Source organism: Colias philodice, chromosome 29 (assembly GCF_061535455.1).
Source record: "Colias philodice isolate Cphi_HAF_F1 chromosome 29, ilColPhil1 Martin Lab GWU primary, whole genome shotgun sequence".
Lineage (NCBI taxonomy): Eukaryota > Metazoa > Arthropoda > Insecta > Lepidoptera > Pieridae > Colias > Colias philodice.
In genome coordinates this window covers 4,925,997-4,943,906 of record NC_143114.1, presented here as the reverse complement: position 1 = coordinate 4,943,906, position 17,910 = coordinate 4,925,997, and the positions used below count along the sequence as shown (strand labels likewise).

General features: G+C 34.3%; 2 protein-coding genes across 3 annotated transcripts in view; one reads left to right on the top strand and one right to left on the bottom strand.

Moving 5' to 3' along the window:
• The window catches only part of Nse4 (SMC5-SMC6 complex kleisin component Non-SMC element 1), a 145,431-nt gene that overhangs the window by 111,704 nt on the left and 15,817 nt on the right, over window positions 1-17,910 (bottom strand). The gene's annotated exons all lie outside the window — the stretch shown is intronic.
• Window positions 1-17,910, top strand: part of sim (bHLH transcription factor single-minded) — a 62,866-nt gene that overhangs the window by 41,382 nt on the left and 3,574 nt on the right. Inside the window, exons 2-6 of one of the 2 annotated variants that reach the window (XM_089713035.1) lie at window positions 701-919; window positions 2,256-2,431; window positions 3,235-3,356; window positions 4,316-4,436; window positions 5,460-5,638. In XM_089713035.1, the coding sequence (XP_089569161.1) occupies window positions 745-919; window positions 2,256-2,431; window positions 3,235-3,356; window positions 4,316-4,436; window positions 5,460-5,638 (773 nt within the window). In that variant the 5' untranslated portion in view covers window positions 701-744. Of the gene's footprint in view, window positions 1-700; window positions 920-974; window positions 1,275-2,255; window positions 2,432-3,234; window positions 3,357-4,315; window positions 4,437-5,459; window positions 5,639-17,910 lie in introns of those variants that run through there. The other variant, XM_089713036.1, reaches the window with a different exon arrangement.

Below are 17,910 nucleotides of genomic sequence, written 5' to 3'. Positions count from 1 at the left end.
GGGAATTTCATTGAATATATTTATACACATAACAGATGCATTTTTTTGGTGTAAGGCCGTACGGCATTTAGGCATCAGCAGCCTTGTAGGGTAGAATGGCAAAATTTCCTCAAAATCGGGGAAAATCTCCCTACTCCCAATAAAGCCAATTCGTATACGTTAAGCCGGTAACGTCATTTGTAAGAATTACCGTTGATTTGAATTATTCATCACCGTTGTTGTTTTCCCGCCATTTTGTCTATGTTTTTTTTTCTTCACAGATTATGAATATGTATATATCGTTAGGGTGATGTAAATTTTTCGCATGCATAATTTTTTATTCATATATTCGCGTTTGAAAAATGAAATATGCTGGAAAATTGTGAACATGTAAATTTCTAGGTGAAATTGTACTATGCGGTAGGTAGATACTATGTTTACATGTGTTTACGTATTAGGTTATCTCACTTTGTAGCCTAATTAAAAGTACTCTCCATGCTGCGAACTTTCATATACATATTTTCATAATTCTATTCAACAATATTATGGTCTAAGATCCGGGATTGTAAAAATATACCCCCTTGTGTTAATTATACGAAACAATTTTTTAAAGCTGATTTCAATGTAATGAATTTATAAAAACAACCTTCACAAAATAAGTCTGTACATTGTTAAGATATTGTGAAGTTTCTAAAATGTATAATTCAAAATAATCCCTCAGCCTGCCGCAAAGAAGCGCGGCCGCACTCCATCAACGCCGCCATCATGAAAGAGAAAAGCAAGAACGCGGCCCGATCTCGTCGGGAGAAAGAGAACGCCGAGTTCCTGGAACTGGCGAAGCTTCTCCCTCTACCGTCAGCGATCACTTCGCAATTGGACAAGGCGTCTGTTATACGGCTTACGACTAGCTACTTGAAGATGCGACAGGTTTTTCCAGACGGTAAGTATTTATAGTAATAGAGGTGGTAATGAAGCTTGTGATAAATCTGGTGATGAAGCTGCCGTACATGGACAGGTAGTATGGTTAAGCAGAAGCCATGGTAAAGGTAGAAACATCAATATCGTGGTAGGTCACCTACAATGTTTAAGAAGAAGGCAAAATGCTCGATAAAGCTGGTAATATAGCGACGCCATGAACAATGCACTAAAATCGTGGATAGAGAAAAAGAACGCAGAGTTGCTCGAGCTGGCGAAGCTTCTCCCTCTACCGTCAGCGATCACTTCGCAACTGGACAAGGCGTCTGTTATACGGCTTACGACCAGCTACTTGAAGATGCGACAGGTTTTTCCAGATGGTAAGTAGTAGATAGGTTATGAGGGTGATGATGATATGGCTAGTAAAGCTGGTAATAAGGTTGGTAATCCAGCTGGTGATGTGGTTTATGAAGAAGCTTGTAATCCAGTTGCAACATGGACAGGCAGGTCACTTACAATAAGGTGACACGATTAAGCAGAAGCGAAAGTAAAGGAGAAACATAAATGCTAAAATCAGTAAGGCTAAGGTAAGTGGTAAGTTTAGATATTATACGTGATGATAATGATGAAGGTGGTGGTGATGAAGTTCGAGTTATATCGACACCATAAACAGGTAAAGGGTAAGGTGGTGATGAAGTAGACCGCATCTTAGCTTTCCATCAGGCGAGATTGCGGTCAAGCGCTTCCCTATCTTAAGTAAAAAAAAAAAAAAGTTCGAGTTATTCGATACTTACAATATCAAAGCGTTGCTACGCATACGGCATACCGTATGCTTAGCAACGCATATGCATAAGTTAAGCGAAAGCAATCAATTTTTTGGGTGTATTCGTTCGTAGTTTCATCAATCAATTATTATATTTTTACAAAATGTAGGTGCTATTTTAAGTTTTAAATTTTTCAAAAAGCTTATATCGAGATACTCTATGTAAGATAGTTAAATATACCACTTATGAAAGACTAGCCGCTCGGCGCGGTTTCACCCCCGTGGCTCCTCTCCTATTGGTCATAGCGTGATGATATATAGCCTATAGCCTACCTCGATAAATGAGCTATTTAACACCGAAAGAATTTTTTAAATCGGACCAGTAGTTCCCGAGATTAGCGCGTTCAAACAAACAAACAAACACACAAACAAACAAACAAACTCTTCAGCTTTATAATATTAGTATAGATTCATCCGCCGTCGATATCTCCCTAGAAATATTTTACTAAATTATACATCATTTTAAACAATTTTAACTTTTCCATATCCCGTGAGCACCAGCTTCATGCCCAGTACAATATTCCCTCCTTTTCACCAGGTCTAGGAGACGCGTGGGGAGCAGCACCACCACCCCCACAACCAAGAGAACTGTCTATACGGGAACTTGGATCCCACCTCTTGCAGACCCTTGATGGGTTCATCTTCGTGGTGGCACCAGATGGCAAGATCATGTATATAAGTGAAACAGCGTCTGTTCATTTGGGTTTGAGTCAGGTAAGCGAATTTTAGAACATTTTTGCACGTCAAGTTTTAAGAATTTTTATTATAGTAATGTAGTATATTAGTGAGGGTAGACACAAATAATGTCACCGATCGTGTGTCAGTTTTGTTGCTGTGAGTAAAAGTGATTGTTTCAATCTAAATTAAGCCTCAAATACCATATAAGAACAGTTTGTACTTTTTTAACATGATTTTTTTTACTTGTATATTGTGTAAAACAATTTTTTAGTTATTGGCAAATTTAGGAAAGGAAATGTAGTTTTTATGAAAGGTTCCTTTCTTAATTTTAGTTGTTGTCGTTCGAGCTTTCAGAAAGTCAGTGTCTTTGCCTAATTATCATGAAAATAATGAAAAATTTAAATTTCAATGCCATTTTTATTACCTAAATAGTCAATAGCAAAGTTATCTACTTTACAAATGAACTACATATTTGAAAACGGCCGCGGCATTGTCAACTATTGACCGAATTATTGAATTTCCTACTTTTCACATAGACCTACCTTAGTATAATCTATACTAATATTATAAAGCTTGAAGAGTTTGTTTGTTTGAACGCGCTAATCTCAGTAACTACTTTTCCGATTTGAAAAATTATTTCGGTGTTAGATAGCCGAGGAAGGTTATAGGCTAATATGTACATCATCACGCTAAGACCAACAAGAGCGGTGCAATGCAGGTGAAACCGCGGGGCACAGCTAGTTACTACTATAGTACTACTACTATATTATATTATCTGTTACATACAAGCCCTTTAAAAGCAAATTCTTCTTTATTTCCAAATCAAATATCCTCAACAGGTGGAGTTAACAGGCAACTCCATATACGAGTACATTCACCAAGCGGACCATGAAGAGATGAACGCAGTCCTCACCTTACAGCATCCACACTCTTATTTAGGACATCAATGTCCTACCATTGGGTAAGTTATACTTAGGGCCGATTTTTCAATGCTTGGATAAATCTTATCCGTCCAATAAATTATTACACCATAATATTAAAATATCACGTAAACTGGCAAATACGGGCAATTAGAATACGTTTTTAATATGGTAGTTTTATACATTATTCGACGAATAAGTTTTATCCAAGCATTGAAAAATCGCCTTTATTTGACTTGTTTTGACAGACTTAATGTTATATTTTGATGTATTAGTTCCTATTTCGACACGTTTGATTTGACGTAATATTCTTATTTTGACACACTTTTTTGACATATTTGACTTAATGTTCTTATTTCGACATTTATTTAACTTTATCACAATTGAAAATAGAAGTAGAGTCAAAACTATATCTATTTGATAGTCGTTGATTTGATATATTTCAAAAAATTTGGATTGACAAAATATAATAGCATATATGTAATTGGATTATTCTCTATACTTCATGCCAGTATTTACTTTTTTAACTATTTGTCTTATTGGTATTTCTGTATTTGAATCATTCGATATTTTTATCATATTTGTCTCATATGTAGATACCCAGCAACGTGAAAGAGCGTTCAAACATTGCAGATCTATTTGATTGGTCTTATTTAACCTATTTGTCATATTCGACCTATTTGACATAATATTTGACTTATTTATCCTATTTGGAATATTTTGAACATTTGACGCATTTGACCCATTGATGCATTTCTGTCTTCTATTTCATTTATTTGACATATTTGTCTCATTTAACTTAGGGCCGATTTTTCAATGCTTGGATAAAACTTATTCGTCGAATAATGAATAAAACTACCATTTTAAAAACGTATTCTAATTGCCCGTATTTGACAGTTTACGTGACATTTTAATATTATCGTGTAATACTTTATTGGGCGGATAAGTTTTATCCAAGCATTGAAAAATCGGCCCTTATTGATCATATTTCTCTTATCAGATATCCCGTTGGTGGCACATGGAGTGCTAGTGTAGACATAGAATGTGAAAGAGCGTTCTTCATTCGTATGAAGTGTGTGTTGGCGAAACGGAACGCTGGTCTCACTACCTCGGGGTACAAGGTTCGTTGTATTTATTGTAATTTGTTTTTATAAGAGAAAGATAAATTATTAAGTTTTACAAATTTAGACGGCTAATAATTGCAACTTTGACTAGAAAATTATTTAATATGTGCACAATTTCACAATTGTATCGTATTTGAATAAAACATTGAATATTTTAACTTTGTTTACGTCTGCAGTTTTACATTCTGAAGTAAATTTAATAAAACAATTACAACTAGAGACGTCAAACAATTTTTACATCGAATTTGTTCGAGAACCTTTTGATATACAATATCAATTAAGTTTGAGATTTAAGCATTAAATAACTTTTACTTCTTTTTTAACAAAATACAGTCATAAATTAATTTGGATATCATTAAAACATAGGTACCTAAGTAATTGGATTGAAATTTAAAATAAATTAATAAATTAATGAGTCCAATATGACCGCACCCTAATGTGAACACCCTGTAGCGAGGCATATTGCACTTTGCGTGTGATAATTAGTGTACAGGGTGATGAGAGGGTATTATAATTGTATATTAGGGGTGGTGTTAGTTATTCTAATGAAATATGCAATTATTTTACTTATGACATCAGATATAGGTATTACTTTTCTTTTCTTTGTATTGGTTAAATAGAACCATAAGCAAGTGGATTTGATTTGGAGCTTCTCCATAATATTTGTTTAAATAATGTCAATGTCGTCATCTGTCATCTGGATCAATCTGCTATTTGATTGAATGACTAGCGCGTTCATTGAATGACGACAGAATTTATTTTTTCCAAACGTCCGCAAGAAGACTATGGCGACTTGACGGAGCCCGCTTAGCGGTGTTAAATTTCTGTGTAGTTAAAAAAAACACGAACTAAACCTAACCTAATCCATCCCCTTATCCAAACTAACGACTATGCTAAATGACTTTCAGTCAATACGTTGAACGTTACATTCAATAAGTCCATAAGTTTCCATAAGTCATTCAATTATTAAGGAAGGTGTTAGTCATTAAATAAAATTTTAAATTACTATTTCCACCTCAGGTGATCCACTGTTCCGGGTACTTACGAGCCCGTCGTTTCGGCGAAGGCTCGGCCCCACTTGGTCTGGTGGCGGTTGGACACTCACTCCCGCCCTCCGCCGTCACAGAACTGAAGCTGCACTCCAACATGTTCATGTTCCGCGCGAGTCTAGACATGCGACTCATATTCTTGGACGCCAGGTGAGCATACACACAACACATATTAACACATCACATAGTGATCACATCAATAGCACATAACATACATACTGCGCATAGCACATAACACAACGCATTGCACATAATACACTGCAAACAATACGCTGCAAACAACACACTGAACACAACACTGCACACAACACATTGCACACAGCACACAACATACTGCACACAACGAACTGCACACAACACACTGCACACAACTCACAACACACAACTTAGCAAACTTATTTAAAAAGCCCGCGATTTCGGGCGCGTGATACCCAGTTAAAACTTGCTCATGATGTGCTTATCTAAACTCAATCTCTCTACCATTAACAACCGTTGACTAGATTGACTTCCTTCTGATGAAAATTTAAAAAATTATGGTTCAATATTGATGCTGTGCTGAGTTGTAACTTGTATACCCTAAATAATGACAAACTCACATTTCTACAAATACATATATTGCGTAAAAACACATTACAAAAAACTATAATATAGAAACAGAACACTTTTATGCATTCGTTACGGTTTGCTTTTCTTAAATACAGAATACTACCTTCTATTTCACGTCAAATAGGAAAATACATATCACTTACTAAAGCCCTAGTAATAAATCGCAAATAATTCAAGCTCAGCCATTTGACATTGGATGTTTATTGCATTCCGAGAAGCATACAGCCAACATACAGCCAACAATACTATCGCGGACTGTTTCCATGGTAACACGATAAACTCGTGGGTTGTTGTGGCAAGTTATGTGTAAAGCTCTTTTCAGATAGCAAAGGATATTGTCGTTTCAACAAGTATATGTGATACTAGATGTTCGCGACGGATAGGAGTTGTTTTTGTTTATGAAAACTTTATCAGTCACTAGCTGCGCTTCGCGGTTTCACACGCATGGCTCCGCTCCTGTTGGTCTTAGCGTAATGATATATAGCCTATAGCCTTCCTCGATAAATGGGATATCTAAGTTAGCCCATTTATCGTGGAAGGCTATAGGCTATACATATAATATCTTCACGTTAAGACCAACAGGAGCGGAGCAACGCGGGTGAAACCACGGAGCGCAGCTAGTATCCGATAAAATTCTACTTTCTTCCAAAATAAAACATCTTCATACCATATTCTATGGGTATTGTTGTGTTTGTTTGTATGAATCAAGCATGATTCCGCGGTTTTATTCGCATACTACTTTGCATTTAAGCATCAATCAGATAAATTTTGCACTACCCCAATTTCATCCAGATTCTTTAAAAATGATAATACAAACATTTATAAGGTGATTTTGTTATTTTACTCTGTATTGTAAGTTTTTCACACGTCACGATATTCCCGTACCGTGTGTAAATGGAAACGCGCACACATTTATTGGTTCACGCCAATCAGCGGCGGGCCGAACAATCGTCGCTTCGTCGAAACATTACTATAACCGGTCGAGCCGTTCCCTATATTCACTTATAAAAGAAATACTCGCTAATATTGTTCGACACTTATACAATTACTAGCCTCGGCTTTGCCCGCGTTTTCAAAGAAAAACCCACATAGTTCCCGTTCCCATGGGATTTCCGGCATAAAACCTATCCTATGTGTTAATCCAAGTTAGCCTCTATATGTGTGCTTAATTTCATTGTAATCGGTTCAGTAGTATTTGCATGAAAGAGTAACAAATATACATACACATCCATCCCCACAAACTTTCGCATTTATAATAATTAGTAGGATAGGAATTAGGATAGGATGTTGTACCTATGTGGTAAATATAATATCCATATTTTTAAATGTTATGAATGTTTGTCTGTCTGTTACGTATTCACGGGTAAACCACAGCAACAATTTAGATAAACTTATATCTACTTTGAAAAAATCAACTTAGTTACAGATGTTGAAATTAATTAAAATAATATACTATAGTAGAGCCATTTTAATAGGCAACATTTGACAGTTCAACAAAATTCAACAACGTAACCTAGTAACGACGACATAGAATAACATGATATTTCGTTTTGTTAGAACTGCACATTTGCTTGACTTTTTTCAATTACGACTACATATTTATAATAACAATGACCGATACAAGTAATTTTAAGATTTCATTTTACTGATAAACCATTTTAAACATAATAAACAATTTCTGAATTGAAGAACTGACGTCACTACAATTTTGTGTCAATAAACATTTTTTCTTTTTAAATACCAGAGACGTTACTCTAAAAATCGAAATCTGACATCTAGAATCGAATGCATTGATTACTTGTGAATAAAAATTATCATAAATCAATAAATTCGATTGACAAATGTTTCAAATCCGTATCGATTAATTCACTTTAATCGATGTTTTTAAGCAGGTTACCTCTCTTCGAAGATAAAATTGATAGACGTCAAATGTTGCCTATTAAATTGGCTCGACAATAATAGGTAGATAGAGAAATGTCATGTAAGTAATTTCACTCCTTTTTACTATTTGACGATAAATTTAAACCCATAATAAGTTAAAGATATTTCAACAATTTTTTAAATAGTTTGGTAACACTTTTTACAATTTCAAAATAATTAGATTTTTCTTTCATAACCTTCAACAAATAATTATGCGCTAGCTTTCCTCTCGCGGCTTCGCCCGCTTTATCTAAAACCTAATAAATTATATACTAAATCCTTCCTCTTGAATCACTCTATCTTTTAAAAAAATCGCTTCAAAATCCGTTGCGTAGTTTCAAAGATTTAAGCATATAAAGGGACATAGGGACAGAGAAAGCGACTTTGTTTTATAAATAAATAAATAAATAAAATAAAATTGTTTTATTTCAGGAAATTTCCCTTCCCATATGCAAGTTACAAATTACAATCAAAATCAAAATAAAATACAAAAAATTAAAAACAATTAGAGCATCATTTATAGTTTTTTCCTGGCTTTATAGGTTTATCCCTAGCATAATATGATGAATGAACTTTGCACCAATACAGAAGTAAAGGATTGTCATAAAAGTTAGAGACAGCCACCAGAATACTATTACTGGAGCGTCTCATTCTCTCCCAAAAATTTGCGATTCGCGATCTCATTATGGCCATGAAATCCGGGACCCTCGTCTCCAAAAACATGCCAGATGCACTACAGAACCTGGGCAGTTTCATAAAGAGTCTGTATGCGTTATTATACTGCACTCTCAATGAAGAAATCACTTTATTTGTGAAGTTACACCACAATTGACACGTATACATGCACATGGAATATGTTTTAAATAACAATTTTTTAACGTCAGTAGTGCACCTGGCAAATCTTCGCGCCAGCATGTTGCTCCGGACTGCAAGGGCCCTGCGCTCTCTTTCAATATCTGAATCGTCTTTTAGATCCCCCGTCAAAATGTGACCCAAATATTTAAATTGTTCCACGATTTTAACAGGAGAACCATTCAAAAATAACCCAGGTATTCTCTCCGGTCCCTGTCCATATCTAAATACCATCAATTCGGTCTTTAAAGCGTTATACTTCAAGCCGTGAGAATTAGCATAATTCTCACAAATTGAGAGTAATTTTCTCAGACCCTTAATTGAAGGGCTCAGCAGAACCATGTCGTCGGCATAACTTAAATTGTTTACGCACACGTCGCCAAGATGACATCCAACCCTGGTTCCCCTGAGCTCGCCAATCAATCCATCTATATAAAGATTGAACAGGTCCGGAGAGGTTAGCCCTCCTTGACGTACTCCACATTCTAACCTATACCCGCTAGACATGGAGTCGCCCCATCTGACATAATTTGTTTGATTTCCGTACCAGAATCTCAACAGACGCGCTACACTGTAAGAAACTCCTGTTGCTTCCAGTTTATTCCAAAGAATACCATAATTTACCAGATCAAAAGCTTTACTAAGATCTAAAAAGCAAGCATACACCGATGTTTTGTGTTGCTTATAGTAATTTATGGTACTCTTTAGGCTAAAAATAGCTGCGTCCGTTGATAGTCCAGGACGAAAACCAAATTGTGCTTCATTAATATTTAATGATCTCTGTATTTCAGGATGAATAAGACGCTCCAGCACTTTACTTAATATAGTTCCTAAAGATATAGGCCTATAGTTAGACGAATCGCCTAGATTACCACTTTTATTTTTAGCAATAGGCACAACTATTGTTCTTATCAAATTTTTGGGCAAATAAGAATATTTTATGCACTTGTTGTATAGGTTGCACAAATGTTCGACCAACTTCTCACTTCCCCAAATTATATGCTCTATGCTGAGACCATCATAGCCGGGTGATTTTCCCCTTTGTATGCTTTTTATGGCTTTTTTAACATCTTTATGAGTAAATTTTATGCATGATTCCTTATCTATAGTTACTGGCTCGTTGTGATTGACGGTCTCAACACCGGGCACACTCTTTACAGGGAGAGGCTTAGTTTTGAATTTATTAGCAAATATCTCTGCAATCTGATCTGACATTTGCACACCATCTACAGAAACCGATCTACTCTCTCTACCATTAAGCTTTTTTGTAGTTTGCCAAAATTTTACGAAGTTTTTGTTTTTACTGCATGTAGCTAATATATTCATCTTAATACGATCTTCATTTTTTTGACACCACTGAATTTTATTTTTAAATATTATACGGCTCTTTCTCATATTATCATATAAAGGTCCATATATAGGTTTGCCCGATTCCACCCACTCCTTAAAGCAATATCTAGCTACCTGGTGGCTCTCTCTAACATGGAAATTCCAGCCTACTACATGTTTCCTATTTTTCGTTTTGTTTACTACGCTTCCACTAAAAATAGCAGCTTTTTGTAAAATATTCACAATATGATCGTATAATCTATTAATATATAAATGATGCTCATCAAGATGTTTACATTGGTGCATACTACTACATTTACAAATAAAAATATCACAGAAACTGTCCAATTTATCACAGCAATACTTTTGAAAACTCCTAATCTGTTCCTCCGTTCTTACACCCCACTTAATTCTATTAAAGCTATTCAGTCTATTCACATTACTGTCAGAGATGATTGTTGGTATAATCTCGTCAGATATTCGACATGTAATACTTAATGGATAGTGATCCGACCACCCAACGTCGTAGTGAATATTTACCTTCGCTATTGTTTGCCATGCGGCTTTTGTCGTCAAACAATGGTCCAACCATCTCTGACAGCCATGTGCTTCGCTAATATATGTAAAATGACTAGAATCTATGCCGAGTATATTAAAATCTGCACATTCCCACAACATATCCTTACAAAATTTAATTAACTCCTGGCCAAACTCGGCGGAAGGATGGGCATTAAAGTCTCCCATAATATAAACACATTGAGTGTCCGACTCGTCAATAATAGCACTTATTTCGGCCAAGCAATCAATGAACTCCGTCATGTTGTCCTTATTATCAACTGGCATATATACATTAATTAATAACATTAACTTACTCCCTATTAATATTCGAACAGCCGCAAGACGATTATTAGCACACTGAATAGGAGTTACAAAAGGGAATTTATTTTTATTCCACAATATGGCCAACCCACCATAGGGCCTGCCCCTCAATATTCCCGTGGACGTGTCCACGGACGACTTGGCCACGCCACTGTACTCACTATTTATGTCATTTATAAAATTCAAATCATGTGGCAAAAGCCATGTCTCCTGTAAAATGAGTATATCGGTATATTTAATTAAATCACGAATATAATTAATCGATCGTTTAACTGATTTACAGTTATAAGAAGTTATACAATAAGTAAATGATTTATCGTCCATTATTAATATTTTTAGAACTACTTGTATTGTTCCTTGGCACAAAATCGCGAAAACGTCTAAATTTAATTCCCTTAGGCCAAAAATCGGCACTTAGCTTTATACTATGTAGTGAAGTATAGATATTATGTCGATCTTTCTAGTCTAAAAATAGTTATCTATCCATACCATAGATACAATAATATTCGAGTACTAAGAAGTAAGAATAAAATAGTTATCCAATACCAAAACATTGCACCTGAGCGCGCCAGATGGTTGTAACTCTATACTTCGATTTTATCTCGCATCAGCAAAATTTCAAATAGATACATTGACCTAGTGATATTATGAGTAATCTATACTATCTATACTAATATTATAAAGGTGAAGTTTGTTTGTTTGTTTGACCGCGCTAATCTCGAGAACTACTGAAAAATTCTTTCGGATAGCCCTTTCGAGGAAGGCTATCCCTACTAATATTATAAATGCGAAAGTAGCTCTGTCTGTCTGTCTGTTACGCTTTCCTGCTTAAACCTCCGGATAGCCCTTTCGAGGAAGGCTATCCCTACTAATATTATAAATGCGAAAGTAACTCTGTCTGTCTGTCTGTTACGCTTTCCTGCTTAAACCACTCAACCGATTTTGATGAAATGTGGCACAGACAATCTTTAGACCCTGAGAAAGAACATAGGCTACCTTTTATTGCGAAAAAGGGGATGAAGATATTTACCACGCGCGGCACAGCTAGTAATAAATATACATAGTTAACCTTTTGAACGCCAATGACATCTATAGATGTCATGCGCAATCGTGCCCTGTGCGCCAGCGACACCTATACATGCCAAGAAACAGATCATAGATAAATACAAAATAAACATATTAAACCTTTACTTTTACGTGTTTTATTTATACAGTTTATGAACTGAATCCCCAGTTATTACATAATTGTACACAGTAAACAAAATTGCCAAGTAGTTATTCAAATATTTGATGACAAAAAATAACTTAATTTATGGCTAAAAAAGCATGTTCAAAACTCAAACTCAAACTCAAACATTCATTTATTCAATTAGACTACTATTTAGTAGCACTTTCGAATCGTCATTACATAGTATTTTAACATTTACCACCGATTCGGAAAGCAGTATCTATGGAGAAGAATCGGCAAGAAACTCCATAGTTGCTCTTTTAAATAATGTCAATAAATTTACATAATATGTAACTTATATCTACCTAACTACATAATATGCCAAAGAACTGTCCTGTGGTTTTTACGCGACAACCCTCCATGGGTCTTTATCGTCCATATATTCCTGAATACTGTAGTACGCTCTCTGAACTAGTACATTTTTTATGTAAGTTTTAAATTTAGTACTACTAAACTCTTTAATATTATGAGGAATTCTATTGTATAAGCGTATACCTTGACCCATAAATGAATTTTTAACTTTAGCTAATCGGAAAAATGGCATTTCAATTCTATTCTTGTTCCTTGTGCCATAATCATGTCTATCTCCTACTCTTGTGTGTAAGTCAGAGCTTTTGTGTACATGCAAAATATTATTAAATATATACTGTGATGGTACAGTAAGGATACCAGTATTCTTAAAATGATCTCTTAGTGAGTCCCGAGCACGTAAATTATATATAGAGCGAATGGCTCTTTTCTGTAAGATAAATATAGTTTCTATATCTGCAGCCCTGCCCCACAGTAGAATTCCATAGGACATAATGCTATGAAAGTAGCTGAAATAAACCAATCTGGCCGTATCTTCATCGGTGAGATGCCTTATTTTTCGGACTGCATATGCAGCAGAACTGAGCTTACCTGCAGCGGTGTTGACATGGGCTCCCCACTGTAGTTTCTCGTCCAATGTTAACCCTAGAAATACAGTAGACTCAGTAGGATGCAATACCTCCCCGTTCAAGGTAATATCTCTGTTCAACTTTTTTACATTAGGAAGTAAAAATTCAACACAAGTGGTTTTTTTGGCATTTAATAATAAATTATTGGCAGTAAACCATTCAGATATGTGTAAAAGAGCACTGTTCACTTCGTCAACATTTGGGTCATGCCTATCCACATTAAAAATTAATGAGGTATCATCTGCAAACAGAACTATTTCACACCTATCCTGCAAATAATAGGGAAGATCATTGATATATACCAAGAACAAGAAGGGACCTAAAATTGACCCCTGTGGAACACCAATGTTAATTGACGCACCGCTAGAACGTTCTCCATTAACAACTACAGTCTGTATCCTATCATGCAGGTATGACGCTATGAGGTTCTGGGCTTTTCCTTTAATTCCATAGTGATTAAGTTTACGTAACAAAGTACAATGTTCAACGCAGTCAAATGCCTTGGAGAGGTCACAAAATATCCCTAGAGCATTTTTTGAGTTTTCCCATGCCTTATATATATGTGTTAGAAGTGCAACTCCAGCATCTGTGGTTGAGCGCCCCTTTGTGAAACCAAACTGTTTGGTGTGCAGTAAATTATTATTTGCAAAATGACTACTCAATTGGTTTAATATTAACTTCTCGAATACCTTACTTAATGTTGGTAAAATAGAGATAGGTCTATAATTATTACAGTCTTCTTGATCGCCCTTCTTAAATAAAGGTATAACTTTACTAAGCTTTAGTAAATTAGGAAATGTACCATAGTCACAACACTTATTAAATATGGAAGCTAAATTTTTCGCAATATTTTCTATTATATTATTAACTAAATTTACGGACATTCCCCAAAGATCACAAGTATTTTTAAGATTAAGCGTCTTAAAGGCAGTAACAATATCATTAGCAGTTACGTGTCGTAATTCAAATAATGTACTGCACTCCGCAACATGGTCCCTCAAAAAGGTCTCTGCGAGTGCTGAAGACGAATTTAAACTATTAGTAATAGTAGCAGGGACACTACTGAAGAATTCTTCAAAAGCAAGCGCAACATCAGCACTTTTGTCAATAACCCTGTCATTATTTACAAGTTTTATGGTATTACTTGATTTGCTTTTACCCATTTCACCATTAATAATTGACCAAACTGTTTTAACTTTATTATCAGAGTCGCGTATTTTTTCTTTGATATACAAACGCTTTGCAGTGAAACAAACTTTTTTAAAAATTTTTGAGTAATTTCTAACATAACTAAGAAAAGTTCTCTCGCGCCAATGACATGTATACGTGCCTACTAGTGATGTAGTGTAATATTCAAGTAACTTCATTAAAATTTCAGCGAAATTACTCTAATTCGCTTAATTTTTGTAATAACTACAAAAAAAATATATAAGCTTAGTCACTGAGAAAAAAGGTAAATACTACATTCTTTTGTATAATACCATATTGTCTATATTGTGGATATTGTTGATTTGAATATTTTCCTTTTCGCCAATCATGCGCATCCCTAGCACAGTATCGATATGCAATCCCTTCTGCGCCATTGACATGAATAGATGTCGGACTGGTGACGTCGTAAGCGCGTGCCGTGTTGTTAAGTGCGGAAAGTTGTAAAAATATTTTATCGAGTATTGCCGAGAGTGTGAGTGCCTTTATTAGAATATTCTTATGATACAAATTGTCGCTATGTCATATCAAAATATGGTAATTGACCTAAATAGGTACAAATACTAATTATATGTAGGTACATATAATTAGTATTTGTAATAACTCAAGTATTAAACTAAATGATTGGAAAATAAATATGTAGTATAATGCAATTCCCTTTATTTAAAGGTAATAGTTGTTTTGATATTTACAAATAAACACTCCACAATAATACCTATAGTTCATATAAACTTAATAAATAAACTCGATAAGTTATAATAATATACAGCTACACATCCCTAATCAGAAGCGAGAGATTATAAAAAAAAGGATGGTTGCCCGCGCCATTGGCATGTATACATGCCAATGGGGCGTAACTGATAGAGAATAGTGCTGTAACTTGCTGCAATTTTATATGTATTTTTGTATCTCAAAAGGTTGATTTTTTTTGTTGATAGTTGCTATTTAATGTGGTCTTAAGTTTTTACAGTAGGAGATGAGGTTAAATAAATATTATTTTTGTGTTATAAGCTGTTTATTCAAATATTCAGACGTGAATTATTATGTTTATCGATAACATTTTGGAATCCCTACTATTTTCAAGGTTATCTCATTGAATTTGTGGCTTGGCGTGGAGGGCACGGCGATGCGTTTTTGCTCTGGCGGTCAAAAGGTTAAAACAAAACTAAAAAACCGGCCAAGTGCGTGTCAGACTCGCGCACGAATTCCGTACTATGGGGACGTTCCCTTAATATATATTTTTATTTTTTAGTACCCTTAATATTTTTTTCGTTATAACGGGAACGGAAATACATCATTTGTGAAAATTTCAGTTTTCTAGCTATCACGGTTTATGAGATACAGCCTCGAGACAGACAGACAGAGGAGGCTTAGCAATAGGGTCCCGTTTTACCCTTTGGGTACGGAACTCTAAAAACGCTTAAACTCAACGTTTGAATTAAATATTACCGTTAAAAGTAGGTCAAATATTCAAAATCGAGTCTAAAGGAGTCCATTTAATACAAAATATGTTATATATGAAAACACAAAAAAATAAGTGAATCTCATTTTTCCAGAAACAGATAAAATCCTCAAATGATATAACAATTACTGAGCAATTTGAAAATAATATATCAAATGGCGAAAATTGTTTCAATTAAAACTCGATCTTATTGCAATAGAATAAAATACATTTTAACTAAACAAGCTTGGTACGTGCCAAAGTGGTTTAGACGCAGATTGCTTCCGCGATGTCAGCATTGTGAAATGTGTGGAGTCGCTTTGTTTTTATTGTAATAAAATAATAATTTTATAACTGAAAACATTTCTTTTCATTTATTATTTGTTGTGAGTGTTTGTGAAATAATTATTAACAACGAACTATGAAGTAGAATATCACAAAATATCACGATGGTTTTAAATCGATTCCGGCATTGAAATTTGCAATAATAAACTTTAAGAACATAGATTGATCTAAATTTTCTATCGACCTTATTGTTAGCGTTGCAGTTTTTATGAAATACAAATCTTTTTGTAATGCAGATATAACTAAGTATTGTATTGCATATAATTTCTAATTTGTTACAATGATTTTAAATTTGAAAAAAATGTTACTTTTTCAAATTCACATTTGCATAGCACCAGATTAAAATATCAGAAAACCCTAGAACAAAAATAATTTAGCATTTAACAATACACTTCTTAATTTATAAAATAAATTAATAAATACGTGCGACTCCACACCATTTTGTTCGCCAACCACTCCACTAGGCGTCAACTGCCGGCATAATTGCTACGCCTTCAAGTTTGCAGAATCGATCTCTGTTAAATAACTACAGTTTATATATTATTTGTAACTAGTTAACTTTAGAAAAATAAGGTCTTTGTAGGTTAATTTTATGGTAGAAAAGAAATTTTTGATAAAATTAAAAATTCCTATGTCAGGTAGAAAGAGTAAAAACTAGGGATGTAACGATACATGATTTTGCCGATACGATACCGATACCGATATTTGTAATCAAATATCGGCGATACCGATACCGATATCGATGGCTTGGTAGAAAAATAAATAGTGAATTATGCAAAAAACGGTGTTTCTAGTACTTTCTGCCCAAGTCTATCCCGTACTAATTTAAAAAAAGAATAGTCCATTTAATAGGTTAATGAAAACGTACAATAGTGTTACCAATAAAAGAAATAGCTTACAACATAGTAATAACGTTGACATTGACATCTTTCACGATAATTTTTATAGTTTTAAAAATAAATTATTACATTTTTTTCTGTGACTGTGTTGTATTTTTGATGTATTTGACATATTTTATTTTATGTGTTTTAGCCATGTTTTAATTGAATTTTACATATTTTTTATTTCATGGATGTTTAAAATTTCAAAATTTTAATCATGTTATCATTGTAGTATTAATTCTATGTATTCTGATAAATTTTTAACTACTTATGTGATTAATTTTATGTTTTATACTTATTTTTTTTTAATGGATGGTGAAATTTGATTATGTAGGTATTTTTAGACTTTTAAAACAGAAAAATTTTAAGACCTTTTTTTATAATTGTTGTATACGCCTGCTTTATAGCCAATTCAGTTTATGAAATAATTATTAATGTATTTCTGTAAATTGTATTAATTTAGTCATTATTGGTGTAATAAATAAATAAAAGTTACCAACATTTAACAGAGACTCAGCTGTAAATCGTATTCTTTTAAATAACAATGCCAAATCAAAAAACAAGAAAACCATTTATTGACGTGATAACGTTTTTAAAATCGTTTTAGTCGGCTGACATGTTCAGAAACTTGTGTCACACCAAAACCTCACGAGCGCGATCGCAGGTATAACGAGAGAGAGACGGACCGATCTCCCGTCTCATCTCGAGCGCTGCCACCAATAAGACGTTATCACGTAAACATCTCGATCGTAAACCTACTTTACAAACAACCAATTTTTTTAGTATTATTATTTTTC